Raw genomic sequence first — 27,195 nt, forward strand, 5'->3', positions numbered from 1 at the left:
CGTCTGAAAATAAGAATACAGACCGAGGGTGGTACGAAATAAAGTAACCGATATCTTCATTATCCTATGTCACAAGTTTGTGAAATATTTCATTTTTTGGCAGTGAATTTATATGACAACTAACTGCAGCAGTTGGTCACCGTGTTCGAAAAAAGTATGTTGTTGTTTTTGTAAGGTTTAACGCCATTTTTCAGCACAAGATAGGCTATACATGGCGGCCAGCATAACTGGTTGAGGAAGAACCCTGGAAAACCCCGGGAAGAGCCACCGCCCCACGAGAAGCTACTGGCAGGCTTTCTCACGTACCCAGGCTAGCTGAGCCTGAGACTCGAACCCACGCAGCCGGAGGTGAGATGACGGTGAGCGCTTTAGACCACTCGGCCGCTCTGGACCCGTAAAAAGTATGATCTTTAAAGGCAACTAAAACACTTAAAAACAGTCGATAATAGCAAGTACTTCTTTAGTGTCTTTAGTCCGTTATATTCTTTATTGAAACATTGCTTACAATAATAATACGGTTAAAATCGTGCAACGATACGGACGCCGCCATCTTGCTATAAGCAATATTTAAAAAAAAAAAAAAAAAAAAAAAAAGAAAACAACAAAAAAAAAAAAAAACAAACAAACAACAAAACAAACCCAACAAAACCGATGATGCAAAGGCCTTAACGTATTAGATACTAGCCTAAGCTGAATTTCCTTTCTGAACGGTTCTGATTTGTTCAAACATTTCTGCCAATCAGCTGCGAAGGGCTGCGATTAAAAGTTAATGCACAAAAGCCCGAATGATCGAAATACCCGTGATGTAGGATGGCTTAAAAGAGCATTCCACAGAAATGCAGTCAAGTTTCTTTGAACCATGTCCTTTTCGGACTTGCAATTTTGGCCGTTTTATAGATATTACCAGCATAGTGAGATCTGATTGATAGTGGAACTACCAAATTTGAACCAAATGTCTGGTCAGTGGAAGCAGAATTATTGAGGGGACAGGCTTCAATACGATTACTTTTATATGATCAACCTACAAAGATTGTCATAATTCCTAATACCATGTTAAATATTACATTCTTATTCCAAAGGCTGTGTGTGAATCATTCATCGAGCAGATTACTCGATAAAATGAATATGCATGTTAGTAGGTTAGCAGATTTTGCACCATAAATTCCCTTCAGAGTTTCAATCTGTCCAAAATACTCCAAAATATATAATTCGAACAAATATCTGGAGTAAATGAAAAAATGAAGAAAATCAGAAATAAATAGTCATGGATTGTTATTATGAAATGACAAGACACAATATTGATTTTAGTGGTTTAATTTCTTCATAAGCTTGAAAGAAAAAAAGTGTCTTGGACACTTGTTTAAGCACAACACAATGTAACAATACATGGATACTTAAATGAAACAGTCAAATAAAACAAGGTCACTCGAACTGAAATTATGCACAAACAGCCTTTGTGGCCATAACATAAACCATATCTTTCCTGGAATTCTTACATTCACTTTGTAACCAATTAACAATGACAATAACCAATTAGGAATTATCTGACTAAAATACATCATAAAAGATATCACTGAACACACTCCTTGGAATAAAGCGCTACCAACGTTAAGTAGAACTGTGCAAACTAGGAATTCCGGAAGATATAAAAGCTAAGACCGGAAACAGAACAAGTAAATCGATTGACTGTATTCTGGTATCTACTTTCATAATATTTTTAAATGAATTTCATTATCGTAAGTGTTTCCGGCATTTTTCGTGTAGGATTTATTACCTTGCTAACACACAAGAGTATTTATTCTTGGTTGAATTTGTGATCCTTCAAATATCATTTTTCACTGAATGAATATTAATGTAAGTGGCAAAAGTTAAACAGACTATCCACGAAATATAGATTTAAATTAATAAATTAATGATTCTATGCGTTACATTTTGGAAACATAGCACTGCAGTACATTCAAAACTCAACAAAATATGAAGGTTGGTAAGAACTATAAAATATAACAAAATAGATTAAAATATGTTTCTTTTTACATGTGCATAAATACGCTAAAAGATAGCTGTTTTACTTAGAGAAGGACGAAAACATTAGAGAAACACTGACTATGACTTTATAAAAAATTATGTGCCTTTATTTGCAAAATTTATTAAAGGATTTATTATAACTAAATGAAGCTGCATTGTAAAAGATTAGCCAAAATGTATTTTTATCTAATTAAAATACTTTTACGCTCAAGAGACGCAGGAATTATACTGTGTTAAAATATAAAACTTTGTGTCGCTTTTCGACATTAATGTCTTTTGTTGTTGGTGTTGTTGTTCTTGTTGTTTCAATAAACAATCGATTCAATTGGAATAAATCTCAGTCTCAGATAAATGCATACGACACTTTAAGTTCCATCAAAAGTCTAATTTTCTTGTGTTCGAGAACCAATCATCGAATATGCTGATAAAAATTGATATGTGATCACCTTAAATCATTATCGATAATAAAATGCGAAGCACTAAGATTATTCTAATTTGTTTCCATAATCTCATAAGTAGCAATCGTGGTATACCGCTTGTATCATAACAAGACCTTTTACATGTAGCATGGGTAATATTATAATCATTCAAAAGGTATATCTTATTTTAGACTACACTCCCTTGAAGACAAATACCGTATATACCCCATTATAAGCCCATCCTGCGCTGCCTTAGGATAATGCGCCCGCAGATCAGGGTATATGTTGTTTCTTTTACCGATTATTATTATTAACAAACTACACAGACCCAGCTCAGCCGGCGCATGATGCGAAGGCAGATCTGGGTTTGTACAATTTGTAGTTGGACTGGACGTATAAGTGAGTATATACGGTAACAATACTGAATATTAACACACTGAGTGAGATTTTTTAATTGGTACAACAACAGACTAAGTCTATAGTTTGTTAAAACATATTTGATATTCTCTTAACAGAACGATGCGAGGTGGATGGTTTGTAACCAGATGTATGCTACAAAAATCAAAATTGGACATCACAGATACACTACAGTAAAAACCCTATCTTTTGGGAGGGTTTAGCTACAGTTACAAATAACCTATATCCATATACGAGATGTACGTACATAAAATTTACAACATGAACGAATACTTTCGAATCTTTCAGATTCATGTGTGGTTATATATAAGAGAATGATTTGTAACCATTACTGATGATGATTTGGTATGAACATCACTAAAAGTGACTATAAAAATGATATCGTATGAACATCACTAGAAGTGACCATGATATCGTATTTAATACAAAACAAACAAAAAAATACAAGAAGGTTTTGAACCATAAACCGATTACAGAAATCAAGTTTGTTAGGTCTAAAATGGAGTCTTGATTCTGTTGAACCTATCTAAACCTTTGAGAGACAACTTCGATCGGGACATTGTCAAAAATATAGTCTGAGAACCCCATTCTTCTACATGCTCACTTGCATGACAGGATATTTTTGTTGACTAGTCTGCTAGTTAATGTTATTTTCAGATTTACTTGAAAGCAAAAGTTCCTATTTGTGGATCGAAAATTATTACTGACCTTTTCGAAACCCTCCTTACGGGATTTGGTCGCCAACTAAGCACCAGAATTACGATTCAGTTGAAGGCAGCTTGTCAAATCATAAACGAAAGAGACCTTACTTCATTATTTACATTTTTATGGCACATGCTATAACTTGTTTTCATGTCTTTGACTAGACTGAGACTTCTGGTGCAATGTTCCAAAATGGTCAAGTGACACGGCTGAAATCCATCTGCTACAATAACTAGTCATAAATCACTATAAACGGTTGCTTGGTTGGGTTGCTATTGGTTTAACGAGTGTTTTCAGCACATGACTAACACGGCGGCCAGTATCTTTGCTCGATGCAGAATCCAGGACAACCCTGGGAAGAACCACTGACCAACGGGGAAAAATTGGCAAGCTTTCTCACACATCCATGTTGGCTGAGCAGAGACCCGAACGCACGCAAGCATAGGTGAGATGTCGATGATCTGAAAAAGGCGAGAGCCTTCGACCACTCGGCCACCTTGGGCCTCTTAACCGTAAATTGTTGTTTTTGTTGTGAGTTTAGTGTCATTTTTCATCACATGACAGGCTATACATGCCGTACAGGATATAACCGACCCATATGCTCACATTGGCCGAACTCGAGATTAGAACCAACGCTGACAAAGGTCAGATGTCAGTGATCTGTAAAGGCGAGTGCCTTAAACCACTCGGCCACCCGTTGTTCCCCATAACCGCAAATGTTGGCTCTAAAATAAGATAGTAACATTTCGTGTACATTTTAGAAATTAAAAAAAAAAAAAAAAATGGAACAATCGGTAATTTGGCAGGTTAATAAATATATACTAAAGCTGTTTTCAGCGTGCTTTTCGGTCCGACATCGCAAGGCTCTATTTGCATCTTCCATTATCATGTTTATTTCAGATATGACGAGAAGCAAACATCGTGCACCGTTAGCTGCTGGTTTTCATTGGAAAGAAGAATATTTACCTTACAATGGGTCAGACCTGTCTTATAAGCTAATAAAAACTGTACATTAATACTTCATGTTGTGTACAGAAAACACATGCTATTGATATTCGATGGGGTCCACATTGTATTCTGCATCACTGTGCACTACTGCAATTATACGGAACTAAGCTTGTGCAAGTTATGGTGGTGATTTACACTCGTGCCTAGACACAGCTTATTGTTTCACTGCTCAAATGAACAGAAAGTCATGTAAACAAAACAAAATTATTATCTCATAAGCTACAGGTCGACCACGAATGTCAATGTAATCGTCTGCTTTAATCTGCTGCGGAAGCTTGCAATAACTACGACGACAATGAAAAACAACGTTTCTTACGAATTTGATTTTCTACTCACAGCTGTGTCGAACACTGATATCCCTAAATCACCAAAATTTTGTTTTTGAAGATGTGTTAGAAGCCAATGTCTCAAATCTCAAATTATACATCCTTAATTTAGACTAAATGAAGGAAGTCCAATTTTTTAACGGTTTGTACGTATGGCCATTTGAACACTGCCTATATACGAAAGACAAGCCTTCTAGGACCAGCAGCAGTCATGTAATCGTGCTGGTTTTAAAAACCATGTGATGGGGGACAAATAATAAACTCGTGGATGATGACGACAGCAGCTAGGTCTGCCCAACCCTACTATTATCCCGGTTAACGTAAAAACATACAAGTAAACAAAGGTTCAAGACACCATCGGGACACTGGGCAAGTCGTTTTTAAGACTGATCCAACGAAACATGCATATATTAAACATAAGGACTAGGACTGGAAACATAGTCCTTGGTAACAAAAAGCGTTCCAATTTACATCCAACAACTTTCGGTACATGGTGTCTGGATCATCAAATACTTATTTGTATATTATAATGAAAGAAATAAAACCTAAAATATATCCTAACCTCCATAATGTCAATATGGTGCATAACTAGTCCAGGGCTTGGTCTTTTGTCCAAAATAGTTAAGTATAGCCAATGCTGCCATTATAATGAAGTCGAACACATGAGGTTCGTGGCTTTAGTGTCCATGTGCACTCCTTTGCAGCACAAATTGTAGTTTTGCAGAAAATGGAGTCCCTTTCTCCAACATCCATGAATGTTTTCGAAGTGCTCAGAGTAGCTCAAAACTTTAAAAACAACGTATTTCCATGCAAACAAAGCATTGTTTCCCATGTGGCTTCAAATACTGGAAAGACTAGGCAGAAATCCTCCATGTTATTGAATAGCCATGTAGGGCCAGTTGAAGGAGCCTCCGCTTAGGAGCATATCTCGTATCAATGTTTCTATCGGCGTTTTCCCTACCAAGCGAACGAAGAACAACTGCTCGATGACTTGAGCGCTCACGGACCGAAGAGACGGAAGGCGCAGGAGAAGTTTTCCAAAGCGAGTTGGCTGGTTGGGATACTGGCTGCGAACGTACTCTTCCAAAGCGCATTGCGACTTCTCTTGAATGCTCTCAATATGATTGGTGTCTGACAATCCACAGGCATCTGCAAATGATAACAAGATAAATATATGGTACCATAAAAGGGTCATAAGATGACTTGACATAAATCGAATGACGATTGCAGCACTGCATACCGGTACCCTGTTATATGATTAACTTTTTAGCCCAAAATCAATAATGCATTTGCATGACAGCTTAAACAGAAACTATAAGAAAAAAAACTATCCAATTTTTTCTGTTTAATTTTTGTAAACATGTACTTCACCAAGCTACTTTTGCTATCTAAAGTCAATTCGATTTTGCTAAATGACATTCTTGCGTACTTTTATCGGTACAGGTATTTATTACTGAATACAATAGTGCGCGATATTGGTGCAGAAATTAGCTAAAATTGCTTCGTTTTGCAGGTGTCAGGTATGCGCTCGCGTGCGCGCATGTCTGTGTCTGTGTGTGCGTGTTTGAGTGATTGAAACGTCACGGATACGAGGGATGGTTTCACTCCTTACTTAACAAACATGCAACATCCTTATTGCTCGGTGTACTATATACGTTCTGTGCACAAAAATACTGTATGTAATTCTTTGCACATTCAAGAGTTCAAAAGAATTGCAAGTTAAGGGCCTACACCACTGTCTTTATCTGTTGTCTAACACGGATGGTGGTGGACAACATTTGTGATGATCATCATGCTTATATTATGTTTAGTAATCGATGAAAGCGGAAACATGTTAATAAATTTCGTACCAAGGAGAGCACCAGCTGTAAAGATATGGTTGTACCCATGTTCAGACATAGGACTGTGAACCAAGTCATTACCCTGATTAATGAATCGTGATTGCGGTACTTTTCTAACTACATACACAATACGTCAACGGCAAAAAATAATTACGACAAATTTTCATTTTTATTGCGAATACTATTTTGCTGAAGGTAAAATCTAGTTTAGAATTTGTTTCTTCACTTTGTCATGTTTTAGGAAAGCAGGTTGGAGATGTACTATGAAACGTTTAGGCACGTTGTGGTTGGGGTCTAATTATTAAGATATAATATTTGCCTCCATAGGATGGATTTTACGAAAATTCATCATTATCGACAAACGGAATACAAAATATTTTGTTAACATATGCCTCCGCGGGAATTGGGGAGGGGGGGGGGGCGGAACCAAAGTAAAAGGGACGTCGGATGTGGGTAGTTTAATATAATTTAGATGTTATGATGTTTAAAAAGCTCACGAGCGCCCCCTCCCCCCTTTGCGGACGTCAATAGTCATAAGGATACTAAATTACATACTAAAGGAGAGAACTCCAGTGTACTTGATTACTGACATCCGACTTTTGTTTCCATCTGCTACAACGTGGATACTTTCCCATGAATTGTTCTACAATCAGCGTGTATTATCGTGTTACTTAATTTCCAGAAATATTTAGTAGATACATGACCGGATACGGGACATTTAGTTGAGACAACAAAGGTCTTTATAAATCGTTGGTCCCTTAGAATTGAGAAAAGATTGTCTCCGGTTACTGGCATTACAAATGTTAAAGAACAAGACGTGTTCATTGTATGTATAGGTTTTCTAATGAAATTGTGGAGTTAACATGAAGAATCGTCTTAGTAATTCCAGGATCTTTTGATGACGAAATCTCGTATATTTGTTTTTAGATAGGGTTTCTAACCACACACACACACGCACGCACGCGCGCACATACACACACACACCATATGTATGTATATATGTATGTATGTATGTATGTATGTATGTATGTATGTATGTATGTGCGTGCGTGCGTGTGTGTGTGTGTGTGTGTGTGTGTGTGTGTGTGTGTGTGAGTGCATGACAAATAATCTGTAATAAATTGTCCTGACGTCTGTATGACCCGCTACATGAACAGATTTCTCTCAACTTTAGCCAAGTCAACCTCAGCTTTAACTAAGGCAACATTTGCTACATAGTTGAAGTGTTGTGAGTGGGACCGGCAAAGAATTTTTCGAAAACGATACCATTGGATAGAAAGAAAAAAATTATTGAAAATACTAAACTTGGAATACATATTGTGGAAATGTATAGGTAGAAATGCGTGAAACACGTTTGCTCCGGATCATTCAAAAGAAGTTGAAAATTATGGAAGAAAATGTGACTGGGATGACCAAAACAAAACATCGGGGGAAAAAATTGGTCTTGTTGATAAATTCTCAAGTTGAAAATGATTTTTCGCTGTTTTCTAACACAAGATAGATTAATAGACAGAGCTTGAGGAAGAACTGTAACGAGAAATAAGTTCCCGACCATTTAATATCGGTTTTATACTGGAATTGTTTTGCAAAGAAAAAGAAAGATTTCCGGCCCCCAAATTGCTCGAAAAAGAATGTCCTTGTTCTGATATGTAGAAACAAACATCTAGATCAATTATACTACTATAGCTGAAGATAAGAAATAAATTAGCATAAAGTAATATAAAAAAATTAACGTGATTCAAAAGAATTCCTACCCCCACCCCACACATGAGAAAATTAAACGGTGGTACCTAAAGAAGATACGCTAGAATAAATACGCGTCAAACACAAATAGATCTGTATATCGATTCCTAAATTTCAGCGTAACAATGATTTTGCGGACCTAATTAAAAACGAGTTGCTAGCGGATGTTTCGTCCTCCAATAACTTAGCCTTCCTCACCCAAAGGCGAGACCTGTAACAGGCGAAGGTTAAATTAGGTAGAGATGTTTTAAACCCATCTGTTCCGTGCCATTGATCCGTAAGTATGTGCAGTTGGGTGACATCTTGACACGAAGCATGTCTATGTGCTCTAGACTCCTACATGAATACTTGCTTAGGGCGGAACGTACAAATTATAACCGCATATTAATGTAGACCTGCTGTATTTTAATGAATCCGATCCATAAACTTTAAGGACACGCCTCACTTGTTGAATTTAACATATTCACTCTGCTTGTCTACCTAACTCTAATGGAGGTTATTGTTAGAACTGGTCGGCCTGGTGTCCGGATAATGTGACTGGGTGCGACATCATGCTACATGTCTGCGGCATGATGCCCCAGTGCTAGACATTACTATAAACTGCCACAGTGCAGACATCGTAGCGATATGACTTAAGTTTTTTAAAGTTAAGTGAAAAATCCAAATCACACACACATACACACCTACCTAACTCTAATGCGACGAATGCTGTAAAAGGATAGATCGGGATGAGCCAGTTTACTGTTTACATTTCCACAAAATGCAGTGCAATACGATCTGGTGTATAAGGCAAATATACATTATGCATGGTTCTTTAAGATTCCATAGAATCTCAGTCTAGTGCAAATATCACCCCGAGGTAAATATAAAGTTGTGTGTAATGAACAGGGTTACAAAACGAGCGGTTATCGATTACGTACCGGTCTCACTTAGAAAAGGGTATATTTGGCGTCTCTTTATTTGCTTCGACTCTGTTTGAGGAAAGGTGATTCAGGATTGATAAAATATTAAACATGTGTACATTCACCATACTACTCGGTTTATATGGAATTCAAATGATTTTTTTCTCCTTTGAAAAATTGGCCACAATTGCATTAAAGAGTAAACACAAAATTGTAAATATCTCGGTATAACCAATGCTCACTCGGAAGAAATGATTTATATTTATACATGATTGGAATAAAATGATCATCATGCTCAGATTGGTCATGTTCCGAGCTCAAGTAGAACAGTTTTCTTTGTCAATATATTGCAAGATTCTCTCTCTCTCTCTCTCTCTCTCTCTCTCTCTCTCTCTCTCTCTCCTGACAGACATGATTTACAAACCATAATGACTCGGGATTAGATAAAGAGGTCTCTGTTGATGAAGAGGCTTGTAAAGTGTCATTCACTTTCTCAGCTTCCGCTAGATTACAACTGGCATTTCCTTTGCGTGACCCCCGGTAAAAACTGGTGTATATTGTGACCTCTGTAAGCGTTGACTCTACAGAGGTTAATGTGCATTGATTACGAGGGTGATATCTAGTGAACTGTATGCATTCATATCACATACATGTTCTCTACACTAACAACGAATACGTTTTAGGATCGAATGTCTTGATGTGCTTCAGAGCTTTTGGATTTTTAACCCTAAGCAAAATGATGTAACCCCTCTCTTGAAGCATCCACGTTCATAAACAAGTGAAAATTAAAGGATGGAACTAAACTTGTCATTTCTTGGTTAAATAGTTCCTTATTTGCTGAATTGTGCCACCTTTATCCTTTGATTGGAATCTTGTTCCGTCGTTTTTTTTTTTTCTTGTGTATATAAATGACACTCTACTCCTCCAAATCTGCATAATCCTTGTACGTAAATTCTCGTCTCCAGTTTCCTTCTCAAACGTTAAGCGCAGGAGAAAACGTACAAGTGTATTAAAGTATATGTTTGAACTTCACGTTTGCATATTACGCAACAAAATAGAGATTATGATATGAATTTTGTATAAAGAAACGTTCCTTAAAATATCAAGAGTCAAGACTTATCTGCGTGTGTACATTACCCGGGTCATTATCTCAAAGTTAAGTAAGGCCAAGTTTTTTCGATTTCGGGATTTCCTAATATGCCCTGACATACCTGGAGATCCAAGTCCTACGTGTTTCTAATCTTTCTCATGTAATGTGCCTGTAAGTCGATTAAATGTGCTCGTAGCAAAAGGCATAAGACTCTGTACCTGTAGACAAGACGGACCGGACCAGCAGATACCTGTCTACCTGTAAATGGCTGCCTGTATCAGGAGGAGGAACATACAAAGCCACAGAGGTAAAGGTGCGATATTCTCCCAAGTGGAAAGTCATGGTGCACTCGGTTAAATAGGAGAGTTGATTTTGAAGAGTTGTACAGCAACAATTTTCAAGTTGATCTACTTGCCCTATATGCGCATATTTGTAAGTAATGTGATACTCGGGAGGACAAAGGGACAAGACCGCTGAATACAAACCTTTTCAAATTATGGCCTGCACACTGTGAATTGTCTTTATTCAAACATAATGAGGCAATTATGTGTTCAGTTAATTATCCTAGACAAGCCTCTTCTTTGGCCTATCGAGTTAAAGGTGGGGTGAGAATGAGCTCTTGTATACATAGCTATACTGATTGCGCGAGGTGCTCTTCAGCGTAACTATCGCACCCCACAGGGCACATGTAGACTAACCTAGTTCTGAACAAGTTCTTTTTTTAACTTGAAATTTAAATGAGGCAACGCAAGATTTGTCTAGCTTGGGTTACGACCTCCCTTGCTCTTGCGTCTGATTTAGTCTAGGTAAGGTGTTCCAGACGGGGAGAAAAGTTCAAAATGTGAATTTAAAACATAAACCTTGGATCATTAAATGAAGTGTGTAAGTGTCATGTATGTATGCAACACGACCATCAGCGCTCAGGGGCATGGCACTGCTAATGTCCAATCAGTCTTATTTGACGACACTTTAGCAACGAGAAAACTTTCATCGTTTAAATTTTAAACACGTTGAGTAGGCGAGTAATCAGTAAATATGCACGTAACTAATCTCTCTCTCTCTCTCTCTCTCTCTCTCTCTCTCTCTCTCTATATATATATATATATATATATATATATATATATATATATATATATATATATATATATATATATAAACGATAATGTGTTTGCTAATAACAACCGCAACTTTTAACACTTCGTGCTATTTTTACTAAATATATCTCCAAAAAAGGCAACCAAAATAATTCCTGAAAATGTGTTAATAAATATTGGTAGACATACAAGCTGAAAACAAAGTGAGAATCGTTTCTTGAATTTATCCTTAACTGAGCTTTTAATCCTCTATATTCTTTTATTTGTTTTAAAAAGCTACTCCCTGACCAATAATTCCTTCAGGGAACCTCAAAATTATACACGGATAGATACATAATTATTTCGGCTGCACAAAAAAGTTCAGTGAAAACATAAAAAGTACAAACTTTTCACAAATAAAAAATATGTTCATCACTGATTCAGTATTAACTGATCATTACACGACATTGACACAAAATATGGTTCGAGTAATATATTAAATGATCATTACACGACATTGACACAAATTATGGTTTGAGTAATATATTAAAAGATCATTACACGACATTGACACAAAATATGGTTTGAGAAATATACTGAATATCATTACACGACACTGACCCAAACTGGTTTGAGTAACATATGAAATGATCATTACACGACATTGACACAAATTATGGTTTGAGTAATATATTAAATTATCATTAAACGACACTGGCACAAACTATGGTTTGAGAAATACATTAATTAAACTGTATAGTTCGTTCTTTGAAATGGTTTTCGATTGTCGATAAAAGAGGGTGAAACGATTGACACGATTCGGATCTTCGGACAATTAGAAATCCCGTTGTTGCTTAAAGAACAAAACAAAACAAAAACATGCAGCAAAATCATTTTACAAAGGTGCTTTGGTCACATGCTTTTTCATATGGCCAAAATAAGCCGAAATGATTCGACCATCACGTTAATTTTAATGCCTTTTTCAAAACTAGTTGCCGAAAGCTTCGTTTAAACAAGTTTCTTCAAACGAAAATATATGCGTAATGGTCACTTCGGTTATAACTTCGCATTTACTCTAGAGAATGAAAAATTTCTTTAATTTTCAAACAAAATATATCAATTTTGTAGTTACTTTTAAGCGACAAAGAATTGAAGCAAAATATTGGAACTGTGTACGTAATTTTCTTTCTTCTTTCATCAGCTATCGAACCTGTCACATGCAATGTGATAATGAGTCATGTTTATATAGTATACTTAAACACGGGCATCGTCTGGAGTTAAAGTTATTAATATACTTATGACTGACGTTAATAAAGGGCAGTGTCACCTAAAAAGGTTACTACTAAACGGTCTATGGATAGAATGTCCATCCGTCAAAGTAGTCCTTGTTCTGTGGTCTTCGTGTTACGATAATCTCCGTGATTTATTTGGACACGAACTTCAGGAAGGCAATCAAAACCAGCTTGAAAATAGATGATGGGGAAAGAATATCTTCAGTGGGTGCGTACGGTACTGCAGTTGCCACATGTGGGCAGACGCATGTTTTAACCCCGTCTGGCGAGGTACAAGAAGGGCGGGAAGGCAATAAGAACTATTGCTCCTCACCCAACTGTACTAAACAAATGAGCTGCACATGGGCACTCTTTCATAGCACCGCTTGTGTGTGTGTATGTGTGCCTGCCTATCTTGTAGAGTAAATGCAATGAAATAAATTAATCAACAAAATTAATTAAAAAGAAACTGACGGTTTATCAGTTTATATAGCATCAACAAATAATAAGCATCTCATAATAGTAACCGTTCTTTTAACTACCAATACATACCGTACATGCTCGCTTATGAGTCGATTCAAACTGCAAATAACAAAGATCCTGATCTGCCGTAGCATAAAGCGCCTGCATATCAGAGTCTGTGTTGTGTATTCTACTTATTACTCCTAACAAACTAGACAGATCCCGGCATCCCGGCGCATTACGTGACGGCACATCTGGGTCTGTGCATTTGCAGTTGGACTCGTTTTATAAGAGAGTATAAATGTACATAAAAAGCTACTTCAAACAAATTTGGAACCATTGTTTCGCGTCTGTATTCGTACGATATGATAAAGAGACATTGTTCTTCTCATTTATGGATCTGAGAATAGTCAAAATGTACAATTCAGTCTTAGAGTAATGATCTTTCAAATGATACCTAACTTTCAGAGTCTTGTGAAAGCAAACAGTATGCTTTTAGGAAAAAAAAAAAAATAGGGAACACGTGCATTTGAAAAGCGAAAAGCTGCACATATAATTTTCTGAATAGCCGTTTAATATTTGATTGCCATAACGTATATTTGTAAAGGCTGTCAAAGAAGATAGGATACATGATTTTTTTTGGCGTCGCTATCATCCTGCAAATTGTTATATCTACAGTTTCCATGTTAGCTTGGCGTCATTAAAATGGTCTTGTGTTATGGATAGATAGCACGTCCTGTATGATTTCATCTTCTTTTTATTATTATTATTATTATTATTATTATTATTCCAAACGTTTCATTCTTTAAATAGGATAGATGCCCTTATAAGAAACTTTATATTAACAATTGATGTGTTCCGGTCGTAGCTCCCATGAAAGCCCCGGACCGCATGTGACGAATTCAATTTTTTATTTCTCGTCTGACATGTATTTATTCAAAGATTTCTTCCAACCCCCAACTAGTTTGTTTTTATTTTCCGTACTGCCAAATCCCGCAGTCTACATTTCATGGATCGAGACCCCATGACTTCAACTTTCAGCTTATGAGCCGCAGTAAATTACTACAGAACTATATGGAGTACGAGGTTTTAGCTTTAGTGTTCCTCTGTGAACATCCGTGCCACTTTGCAGATTTTTTTTTTTTTAAGTCTGTTACCGCTTGCAGAGAATATATGCCGTCTCTGATGATATAACATGCCGTAAAACCTCGTAACCTAGATTAATGATTTGAGTCGTGCCCTGCAGGAACATGGTAAATAGAAATCCTGCGCACGTTGATCAGAAGTGTGGAAGCAGATGCATCGACATGTATATGTATGTAGCAACTGCAGTGCAGATTACCGTATTTTGCAGTAACGACAGAGTCCTTCAAACATAGTCAGAAGACGACAACACTACTCTGACAGTGTACAAAACTTTACATTGCTAAACAGATCAATATTAACGAACACTTAAATCAGGCACGTAAACAATTTTAATATGGCTGATAGTACATTTGCACATTAAAATGACGTGCTAAACTTCGAGATAATTCCAATCATCATCGCTGTGTCTATTACTAACCATGTTAATTTAACTAGCTTAGAAAAAAATGGAAAAGAAAGATTCTATATCAGTTGTATAGTAGGTAACCCAATGTATTGGAAAAGAACATCCATGCACACTTGTTTGTTGTATGCATGTAATCAAGTAAAATTATTTGTTGTATATGGAACTCCCAAGCATAAGGTAAATATATGTACTATCATTTTAAGACGCGTTTGCTCACAAGGCGTGACATCATTGACACCATTTGTCTTCTGAAACAAACCATGCATGTATTTACGTTAGGTACGAAATCGTAGCCTCGACTGACATTTGGATAAGTCGAGGCTACGAAGTGATCCTCTAGTTGTTAATGGGGCGACAGAATTACAGTCCAAGTCTCCAAGCAGCTGCATTCAAATCATCATCGTCTCTGAGAGAGACTCGGGTGTAATCGTCGTCGTACGATCTTGGCAGACAACATCCGGATAAATGTGCGATGAACAATCTTGAAATATGATTGGTTTTGAAAATAACACTCGATGATGTTTGAACAATCTATGAAAGACGTGCACATAATCCTAAATCTTAGTTCTGCAATTTGTTCAGGAATTTTAAAAAAAGAAAAAAATCATTCCATTTCTATTGTCTGCAACTATTGCTTTTGCTGCTGTTAGTGATACATTTATCTATTAATTATCACGTTTTGAAGTTATTAGAACTCACGGACAACTACTGGCCTCTGGGCAGTTAACAATGGTCATTATTTACATCCGAGTTTTTTTGTTTCCTAGCATGCGATCGTAAAGGCCGAGGACACTGCGGCTTCATATAGTCTTTCTCTGTATGACATATAACTTGTCCAATCCCTGTATCGCGCTCGTCCGATAATCGGATACTATATTGAAAATGGCGGCCTATGCTTTGAGATATTACGCTTTAACATTTGAAATGACACTTTGAGTGGGTTTTGGGGGGTTTTGTTGGGTAAGACTTTGCATTAGCTTTTACCTGGAATCAACTAAAAAGACTCCAATCTATAACAGCATGAATTCCTTGTTACAAACGTAAGCGAAAGGATTTGGGGGAGAAAAAAAAAAAAAAAAAAAAAACGGGTGTGAATAACACATGGTTGCTCCATTAATGGATATAGGTTCAAATTAGTACTCCGCCAATGAAGGAATAGCGATAGTATTACTTGAACCTAATGTGACTTTATTTTCTTTTATAAACTTAACGACAAACAGATTACCAAAGTCACTGCAAAATGTAGTACGTCTTTGAAATTGTTACAGTTGAATTGGTAGCATCATTGCTTTTACTGGAAGCAGTTTCGTGACATTTCTTGAAGCACCTAAAACTTAAGCCTATTGGTTGGAGTGGGGTGATTCATTCCCGGTCGTCGAAAACCAATTTAATGAGCTCAAAAAATATTTGTGTCCAGCATCAAAGTCTTGATTTTGGCTATTTCGTACGATATGGGGTGATATGTATGCTAGTGTTGATTTCGTACAGAACGTTGCTAATTCATTCAAAATTTCTTGCAGTTGCGAAAAGGGTAATATTGAAAGCTACCACGTAATGTCACTTCTAGACTTTTGCTTGAACAACATTTTCTAGTTTTGTTACAATGAATCCCATGAATAGATAAATAATAATTCTACATATGCAGTCGGAACACTTTCTTTCGCAATAAAATTGACGCAGGCGATATTCCCATAGCACCAGACCTTTTTTTAGTGAAGTTAAGTATTCACCGTGACGTTCAAAGCAAATAATGAATCAAAAAAGGACAAGGCTAATATTTAACTTTTGAGAGATAATACTTTAATCGCGGTATTTTAGCATCACCCAATTGTTCCCTTTCAAAGATATATTCAGACTTGAGAGGAAGAATTTAATAATAAATGACAGAGATGTACCGATAAGCATCTCACTTTGAGTCTTGGCTAATGGTGGGGAACGAACGGAAATAAGGCCAGATTAGAGCATGACAAAGAACGATATAATGATGATTACAAGGTGGAGTTTAAATATAGTTTATGGCGGAATCGGGGCACAATCGAATCCGGACGATGATGAATTTACTACGATAGCCTGGAAATGGGGTTCCCACACTTCGAGACAATATTGATACTGAGAAAAAGAAAAAGAGACAGGTAGATTACATGCAGATTGAAGGATATCTGTGGCGCGAACCCAGGAAATGCTGGGGCAGTCAGGCGATTTGTTTGTAGAGAATGAAATGATTATGTAGTGCATTTAAGCAATTGATTAACCGCAAATGAATGGATCAGAAACACAGCATTATAAGGCGATTTCTAAACTGCTGACAATTTAAATATGATGCAAATGTTGTCGTAAATTGAAGCATGTAGATTGTGCTGGAAGAGCTGGAAATGATTTGATGCATTTACAAAGTAGAGACATCAAACGTGTGAATGTAACAAAAACTGGAAGTTAAAAGTTCTTTGTGGAAAAATGGTTTCTGACAAAAGAGACAATGAAGGTCATAGACATACTCTTCGCGAAATAGATAAACGATCTCAATAAGTAAGAGAAAAACGAGAAAGAAAAAAATAAAATAAACTACGATGACGTATAATAAGATAACAAAATAACGCTGTTAGCGTAAAACATATATTAGCCCTTTATACAATTCATTCAAGGTCTTGACCTTGTCTTACATGTTCATAGCGCAGCCTTTGATTCCTAAAAAAATGTAATATCCTTTGCATTGGTTATACTCGATTTGTTTTATATGACCCTTTTATAAATTAAACACATACAAATATCACAGCTTCTTTGAGTCTACATTTAAGGATGTTTTTGTCTTTTTTATCATGTATACACAAACTGTGCTGGAACATTTGAGTGTTATACCAATAAGGGAAACGTGAAAGGTGTTATTGAATGCTAGAACACGTTTTTACTACAAAAGTTATTGTTTTATACACGTAGGATTTAATCAGTTTTTTAACATATAATACTAAAATTTTGTAAATTTGTTAAACGACAAGGTCTTGCTTCTATTTTCTGAATCCGAATCGAAACATGTAAATGTTTTTTATGGATAGAACGGGTCCCTATTTATTTAAAAGACACATGTGCAACCGGAAAAAATCCATGATGATAAAGGGAAGACAATTCAATAAATTCAATATAAGCTGTCATAAGGACTTGTGTTTGTGGCAAATACCTAAGCAAATTAAACCCAGCCATTGACCGCGTGGGAAAGTTGACCAAAGTACGGGAATGAAACCTGAACCGTACAGATCAGATTTCTCATTTTCTTTAGATCCACACAAGGTAAACAATCAAATATGCACGTGCTTGTGTTGTTTTCCCGAAAATCGGGTTATAACGAAGGAATTTTGCTCTTTTGCGATGGGACATTCTTGATGGGAATTCCTTTAGCACCCAGTACGTTGCTTATTTATTTTATGCACGCGTATTGAATTTGAGATATTTGCCCAATTTTGTAGAATGAAAAGAATAAATAACAAGTTTGCAAAATTCATAAGAAGTACAGGTGTGAATGACATCATACTGTAGGTAGTAATTGCAGTTAGGTTAATTAGCACTGGAATAAGAAATCCATCTAAGCAGGTGAATCAGATAAGGAATTTATACATCTAATACTTTAACAAGAAGATTACAAAGTCCACCATTGTAAATGGCGTTGATAACTTTGTTTTTAAATTTCAGAATTGAATTTTCGCGGAGTTTTTGTTTGTTTATAATACTGTGCGGTTTTGCATTTTACATACTCAACAAAGCTTAACCAAAGAAAAGGGATCTGTCACTCGTAAGATTGCCATGCTTTGGTCTGCAGATTTCACTCCTACATAGCTCAGTAACATAATAATTCCAGTTGAAATATTCACAGTATGCAAAGGGATAGAACGTAAAGTAATCTATTCTTTAAACGACCGCAAGGTCGAAACAAAATATATTTTATGCAAAAATCGTTAAAAAAATTATGTTTAATTACTGTTTTGTATCATTTAATATTGGTGGAATACAGTCTTGAATGTGAGACAAAAAATATAAAATATGCGTGGATTACCGTATTCTAAACACGTATCAAGCCGAGGATATGGTACAGAAAACACCAGCAATTTTCCCTGAAACTCGCTACACAATTAAATCTCCCAGGACTACTGTTCATGCCTATGATCCAATGGTCATTTTGTTGGTGTTATTAGATTCAAAGGGAGCGGACTATAGCCATCAATGGTTGAACACGCGTATTTTGATTACAATACTGTAGTAAACAAGAAAATCATTTAGTTTTGTGATACGCTACGACGTGAGGAGAATGGAGTGGGGTTTAGAGTAAATTGTTACAAGAAACACTACAAATATCTTGAATCAGCCCAGGAAACAATCAATTGCTTTTTTCCACTCGTTAAACGTGTCTTTGGCAGTCAGACAATGTATCTTATTCAAATATACAGGTTTGTAAAATAAATAAATATATAAATACAAGGGCCCGTATCAATGAATTGCATTCTGTATTTGAAATGTAAGTTGTTTCTGAATTTATGCAAAGACGAAATGAGTAAACATACTAATAAATAACTATAAAAATAATCTGTTAACTGTGTCCCGACCCCAGTTCAGTACTCTAAAATGTCCTTTTGTGTTTCTGCATGTCCTATTATTTTCATACGAGTATTTTGATACAAATGTACAAGACTTATGTTAAGTAACTTAAAACTGCAAACAATGGCAACACAGAATAATTCCTTGCAACCTTTATTAATCTGAAAATGTTGAATAAATTTTAGACTCAATTCCCGGCCACGATTTCACCAATTTGATTCTTAAAGTCGATACTAGGCTTAATTCATTTCATTGGTGACTCTTAAGTCTGACATAAATTTCATCCAATCAAATGGCAGGATCATAGAATTACGTTCTATATTTAAGTTTTGCTTGTGAAATAGACATCTTAACGCAGTTTAATAAAACTATACAATGAAGTGTATTTAAACGGAATGCCAGAGACGTTGGCAATGGCAGTCCTTGTCAAGAAATGCTTCAAATTAACAATGACCACAACACACTGAATTGGAATATCTCAGTTTCATATTATCGTAACTGCACGTGTTAAGCCACAATATACTGTTATTTCTGTTTAAGATGACAATAGTGCGGTATAAATTAAACACACCCTTGCAACCAAAGAGGATATCAATCCTAAATTAAAGTCTTTATTGAAACAGAATAAAGAAGCAATTAAAAAAAATAACTTTTCATAGAAGGGGGTTTTCCTTTTCGTACAGTCAACAATTCACATGGTCAAACCTGCTAATATAAACAAAATGTGGTGCCAAGGAAATATTTTCACATTAGACAACATGTTCCGGAGATCCTATGTGAAAGTGAACCCCTTTCAATTTGTATTATTCGCATAGTCACAGTATAATGTTTACACAAATTATAAATTAAATCCTAAATACCACACACACACACACACACATACACAAACACACGCGCGTGCGTGGATAGATAGATAGATAGATAGATAGATAGATAGATAGATAGATACCGGAAAATCAGCAGAGGGCCACAGGGAAAATCATAATGATTGTGTCACATTTATTATATTATTATTATTAGTAGTAGTAGTAGTAGTAGTAGTAGTAGTATGGTTGTTGTTGCTGCTGTTGTTAACGGGAATGTCCTTAAGACCGAGTCATATTTCTGGTCCCGAAAAATCTTGACTACTTTACATTCAATACAGTTCTGCTCTTTCAACCCCAAGAACGTTTCGGTTCCTTGGGTCATTTCTACGCTGAGAAATGTGTTCTGTACAACCGAAGCATAATCAGAGCATGTGGCCAGCCAATCATCGTTAAACAGAGCATGTGGCAAGCCAATCGTCTTTAAACAGCCTAAACTCATAAAGAGTGAATTAAAACCCTTGCAGTAAAACCCTAATTATTTCGGATATCTAATTTAAAACATGGGTAGATATTGACGATTTTCTTTAGAAAACATGAAATTTATTTATATGTGAGAGGACACCTAATCACATCTAATTCTTAGGTGAAAACAGTTTACCGCTATCAACCGAAAACCCCATGAAACTGAAATTATAATCGGGTCCCAAGGGCTTGCGGTCTTGATAGGTCACCCACGACCTGAACAGTTATGGTAACAAGGGAAGCATAGGTAATCAATTATCCAATCATTTCAGTTGTGTTTCAATAGCTACTAGTCGCAATCCTAATTTTATTAACTAGCTGCTCGAATTTTTTGTGTAAATTTTTAAATGTTTCCGCATCATTTTTCACGTAATGGCTTCGTTATACACAAAACTGGAACTGTCAGCACGTGGTTTAAATTAACCAAGATACGTATAATAAAGTTTTAAGAAATGTATTATTTTTAATTTTTGTTTATTTTATTATTATTATTATTATTATTATTATTATTATTATTATTATTATTATTAAAATAGTTGAAGTAAACGAAAACACATCTTTTATTCATAATGTAGGCATTCACATTATTCAAACAACAACGTTGTCAATCGTATCAGCAAGAGTGTTAAAAAGGAATGTACATACATACAATGAATGTGACATTCAATATATACAAATTCAAGCATTGAAGATTTATGCAAAGGCTTATATAGAGAAAAACATAAATGTGATTACTTACTGTAGCCATTTGTCAGGGACCTTGGGGTTGGCTCTGGTTTTCGATCTAGAAGAGACAAGGAACTTCGTATAAGCATTTTTAGAATATTGTAATAATTTTTACAATGGATGATGCGGATCGCAGAAAGCCACCCCTAGGTCTCTATTAGTTCGGTGCTTTCAATTCATATATATATATATATATATATATATATATATATATATATATATATATATATATATATATATATATATATATATATATATATATATATATATATATATATATATATATATATGTATGTATGTTAATTTCATCTTTTTGCTACGAATTCGAATTAATAATTCATAAGTGTGCTTCCAAATATTATCTAAATTGCTGATACATTTTATTACTGCCCGATTAGCAGTGTATAATCTAGGCAGAATTTTCAAGGAAATAAAAGGATTACGCCCTTGCATATCTCTTCATTGGATAAATGGACTTAATGAAGGATAGTCCTATTGTGAAACATCCATCTTTTGAAATCATGAAGACATACAATTATATTTGGTCAGTTTCAGGGACTAAATAATATTATTATATGTGTAAAACAATCAACAATAAACAAAACACACACACACACACATTTTATTTATATATATAAAAGGTGGAAACAAATTTTACATTTTATTATTAATTAAAAAATGATGAAAAGTGGATGCATTTATGTAAATAGAGAAAATATTTATCGAATGGAGTACCACTTACAAAGAATGAGAAGATCCTTTCAAAATAAATGTAGCTATTAGTAAACAAATACATAATAATGCTAAATGAACGTAATCTTGAGACATAAAAGATTGATCGTTTCAATTTCTTTTTTCTATTGATAAAAGATAACGAATATCAGTCTATAGAGGAAAGATTGACAAATTGACAATTAAGTTAATTCCTTACCTGAACTGAATAGTACAATTGCTTTTAAGCAACTGTATTCGGCTGAATCCACGTGGAGTGCTTTTAATTTTTCAACTTGTTCCTGGAAGATACGAATGTGATCCATGAAAGCAACCACTCGGTCTGCGGCCATGGGGCTTGCGTGCAATCCTGCCGCTGCCAGCAGAGGGGCCACGTGTAAGGGCATGGAGCATTGGGCTGCATTCAGAACGAACAATTCACTCCAGCTTAGCCTTAAAAGGGCCACTTGGTCCGTTATTTGTAAATCTGGAAAGAATGGTATGTTTCTTGCCCATTCCACGGCGCTGAAAAGAAGTCTTGCTGCCAGTTCGCAAATATTTTCTATCCCCATTATATTATTAGGCTGCATGCATTGGCCATACCTTGACGTTGGGTAAGGCTCTGCCCTAAGAAGCATGGATATAAAACTTGACAAATAAGTATGTCCTGTGAGGGGATCGCCATTTGCAAAAGCCATTTGACCAGGAAAGGGATGTTGGGATGGGGGAATCCGTCCTCTCTGCACAGCTGAAAAGAAACATAAAATTTGTTTAGCTAATGTAAAAACATTCTAAAGTGACATAAGTAGCTAAGTAACATAACTATATATTGAATATTAAAACGTCACTAAAATATATTTTTAATGGTGTTCTGTTTTTTTTTTTTATTTTTTAAAAATCCAACATATTAAATCGAAATTTTGAGAATAATTCTTGCCATGAAGACAAAGATAATTACTGTTGCCAATATTTCAGTAACTATTATTTTGGACAGCATATTTTTTTTCTATTCTTCCGATATTCAACAGGTAATAGCAAACAATTCTGGTTTTATCAAACATTCACGATGATTCGGGGATTTTGTGGTTAGAAATGCATTCCAAATTACATAAAAGTGACATAGCGACACAAAGCATCTTGACACTTGACAGACTTATACGTGTCTATGTTTAAATACACACCCTGTGAATGGTAAACTATCTTTTATTGATAGAGCAGAGACATTTATCATTCATGTTGGCTTTTACCATATAATTTACTTATGGTACTGAAGTTAGTTAATATCATTCTTTGAAACATATATAAGCAATGACTGGCAACTAGTTCAATTGACACTTATGCCCACATTTACTTTAATAACGTATATTTTTATTGGAATAATCAAATGCCTTCACTGCCAAACAACAACAAAAATAAGAATAAAAAAACAAACAAAACAACTGACATAATTTTCCTCCCTTTGTTAATTTGTAAAAATTGACCAATATAAAACAATAATAAAAAAGGCCATTTTAAGAAAAATGTTTGGTTTATCGCACTTTTTTTCCAGCAGAAGAATAAAAACATTTTGAAAACGTATTTGAAAGGAACGTTTCACCATTTGTATTGGTAAGGATACAAAATCAGTCTAAATTGAATAAATATAACAATACGAATTTTAAAAGAACCGATTACTGACTAAAGCGTTCACTTTCTCACATAAAATAATTTCTAGAAATGTTAAACTGCATCAATTTCAACTGCTACAACTGTATTTAAATATAACCGTTTAAAAGTCCAAACATTATAAATGCAATACGAGCATATGGAAGACTCTTTTTTTTAAAAAAAAAAATAGTATTCTCAAATTAAATCTACTTGTTATATTTAAATTATAGGTTAAACAGGACATTTATTTTTTGAGAATTTTTATTGAATATATACAAAAGACTTACATGTCAAAATGTGGTTTTCTATATAAGGACGACCTTTCCCGAGCTGTGTTATTTTTGCATCTTGAAAAGAAAAATGAAGGTGAAATATACAATCGTCGACCATATCAAATTTCATCAAGGACTATTTAGTTCATTTTTTGATTAGGAATAAAATAAAACTTGTTTATTTCTTTGGTAATAAAGATGTCAATCTTTTTCTTTGATTCATAACGTATTTTCATATTAGCCGATGAATTGTAATTTTGAAATATTTTTGGAAAAGGGTCACAGTCGGAAAAAGTCTTGATGTCATAAAAGATCTCAGCTTCTAAATAATAACTGGTACAAAGAAAATTAGAATATCGTAGATAAAGTTCATCCAACAAGGTCAAATCAAAATACATGTTTGGCATCCTTCAACATACAACGCTAAGTAATAAACAAAGGCATGATTTAAAATATTAAATAAATAAATACGTACACAGCTTAACACCATCGTACGGCTAAATTGTGAGAAAGAAAGAAAAATCTTCCAACACATTAAAATTGAAATCAGTTTGAATAGCATTGGGTTATTTTTAAAGGAATTCTATTTTTGTCTTTGTGAACTGCCATTTGGTTTGTATGCAACATCTGAGTGTGTAGACTAACTTTCTCTTTGTAAATGAATATTTTGGGGGGAAGCCGGCAAACACAAATTCTACACATCGATGTCGCACTTTTCTTTTCATCTAATTCTCATCTTTAATGTAATGTTTTATTTTCTGATAGTTTTTGTAACATAATATTATCAATGAAGCTGTTATAAATATACAAGTAAAAAGTTTATATATGTTAACAAAGCAGAACATATTGATACGTACATCAAGAATATAATTAAAATCTGCATGTTACATACGAGTGAAGAAAAAAAAAACATTACTTAGATGGAGCAGGCGAGCTACAGGTCTGATTTATCAAACGCACTACAGCACCTGTGTTTCTCCACTCCTGACACGGTATTCAGTCTAGGTCAAATGTCAGACTATATACATTTCACTGTCTATCTAGCATTCGTGTCACCGTCTAAAGCACTTCAAAAATGGAGCATCAATTTTAACAGCTTGTAACAGCCGTTCTTGACTCCGTTCAGTTTATATGCAGATATGCTGGAATTCTAAGATGGAAATACAATTTTGTTTACTAGGTTTCCCTTCCAACCCCATGCATAGGAAGCTTTTAAAAAGTAATTTCTGTTCAAACACATTCTCCATAACAAAAATCAACAATATGAACTTTGTCCATTCTTTCTTTTTAAGTTTTCATGATTGCTAAAATGTATAAATAAGCAAAGGCAACATTTCCATTGTAAAATTGCAATAGAATATGCAACATGAAGCATAAAAATTCATTTAATAAATTACATAGTCATGCGACAATATTAATTCAAGAATTTATCAAAACATTCAAGAATTCAACATGTTAAACTTTCACTGCATTTTATAGAACTCATCGGCTAATATATAAATATTTTTAATAACCATATTAGGGTCTAAATAAAAAAGGAATACGACCAGGTATATTGCAAAATGGAATTTATAATCAAAGAGCCAAATCTAGCCTTTCCACAACACCTTGTAATAGATGCAAAATTCATGAGTAGAAAATTCAATAATTTCATACTCGTTACACCCGATTATTAGTCATTTTTTTGCGGCAGGTATAATTACAATATGAAGTAGAGTGTGAAATGACCTGGACAATATTATTTCAATGGAAGAAACACTGAGGCATGCACTGACGGTCAAAGGGCTCTAGTTTAACAAGAAAAAAGGATGTAATGTGACAATTACGAATAACATATTACAGCTTAGAAACGCGACAAGAGCTTTCAAGTCTTTTATATCAATGCCAATTATGCACAAAGAACGGGTATGTACCTCAAGTGCTCTGCATTTTCGGCAGAAACAAATTAAGTGATTTAAATATGCAACACACATTCTCTCTCTCTCTCTCTCTCTCGCTATATATATATATATATATATATATATATATATATATATATATATATATATATATATATATATATATATATATATATATATATATATATATATATATATATATATATATATATATATATATATATATAATTGACCAGATGGTTATAAGTACTAGAACTAATATACGATTAACTCTATATCATTCTAATTTCAAATCGAGTGTTTGGAAAAGTAAAATTAGACCCGACTTTCTTCTGGCATAACGAGCGTGATTAGATACAAGAAGGCAACTACATAGTATCAAGCGATATATACTAATCTTATAGCCGATATAAATAAAACAACAAAAACGTATAGGAAGAAACAATGTGGGCCTACCTTCTCGTCTCATCCCCATTTTCAGACACTTTTTGAGCCGACAGTATTGGCATTGATTGCGATGATGCTGGTCCATGGGGCAATTCCTGTTTCCACGACATGTATAAGTTAGATTCCTCCGTACAGAACGCTTGAAGAAACTTTTACAACCTTCACATGTAAATTGCCCATAATGTTTTCCGGAACTCTTATCCCCGCATACAACACACTCAATATGTTGTTGTTTGTTTTCGGGAGTAGAACTTCCATTTGAATTCGTTGTTGTAGTTGTTGTAGTACCATTTTGTGATGTCGCCGGAGTTTGGGACACGGACTGGGCCGTGGGCGTGACGGCCGTGGGCGTCGTCTGCTGGGGTGGAGGTTGAGTGGGGGGTTGGGGAGCAGTGGGTGTTGTGCCCCCTAAATCGTCTGTTGGGTCCCGCCATGAATTCACTGGATTTGCAGCCGCTGTCATCGCCATGATAGTGGCGGGCTGACTGATCAAACTGGCGGAACTACTCTGTGTTATAGGTTAAGTTCTCCAGATGATAAGTTCACTGTGTAAGTAGTGAGCCAAGTATATGTCATCTGCTACAGAACGATAGAGTGACACTATAGTCCAAGTCCTCTCGAAGCAAATACGCTCACTGAATGTAAAGGCTACACTCACAGCGCAGTGGAGCAATTGAAGATGCGCCCTTTAACCATGTGAGGGATCATAAATATAATCTGCATACTGAAAGAACTAGATATTGAAACTGCAGTG

The 27,195-nt window shown here is 35.2% G+C and overlaps 1 protein-coding gene across 2 annotated transcripts; it reads right to left on the reverse strand.

Moving 5' to 3' along the window:
- Positions 1-1,298: 1,298 nt before the first annotated feature.
- On the reverse strand, positions 1,299-27,195 carry LOC149802104 (nuclear receptor subfamily 2 group F member 1-A-like). Of its 2 annotated transcripts, XM_089956501.1 has the most exons (5): positions 26,451-27,194; positions 24,112-24,171; positions 22,398-22,925; positions 21,480-21,524; positions 1,299-6,046 (listed from the first exon to the last, which is right to left on the reverse strand). In XM_089956501.1, exons 1-5 carry the CDS (start codon positions 26,908-26,910, stop codon positions 5,772-5,774), a joined length of 1,368 nt encoding a protein of 455 aa, XP_089812627.1. In that variant the 5' UTR covers positions 26,911-27,194; the 3' UTR covers positions 1,299-5,771. The 2 variants fall into 2 exon arrangements, with proteins under 2 accessions (XP_089812627.1, XP_089812628.1); XM_089956502.1 differs by lacking the exon at positions 24,112-24,171 and having other exon boundaries at positions 26,451-27,195.

The sequence above is a fragment of the Sinohyriopsis cumingii genome, chromosome 4 (assembly GCF_028554795.1).
Source record: "Sinohyriopsis cumingii isolate HCF-2022 chromosome 4, ASM2855479v2, whole genome shotgun sequence".
NCBI lineage: Eukaryota > Metazoa > Mollusca > Bivalvia > Unionida > Unionidae > Sinohyriopsis > Sinohyriopsis cumingii.

Excerpts from the sequence above, each read along its gene's own strand:
- LOC149802104 (XM_089956501.1), bottom strand. The coding sequence starts at position 26,910 with ATGGCGATGACAGCGGCTGCAAATCCAGTGAATTCATGGCGGGACCCA. Across the intron at positions 24,172-26,450 it reads AATGGGGATGAGACGAGAAG|ATGCAAAAATAACACAGCTC; the intron begins GTAGGCCCACAT and ends TTTCTTTTCAAG. Across the intron at positions 22,926-24,111 it reads AGAAAACCACATTTTGACAT|CTGTGCAGAGAGGACGGATT; the intron begins GTAAGTCTTTTG and ends GTTTCTTTTCAG.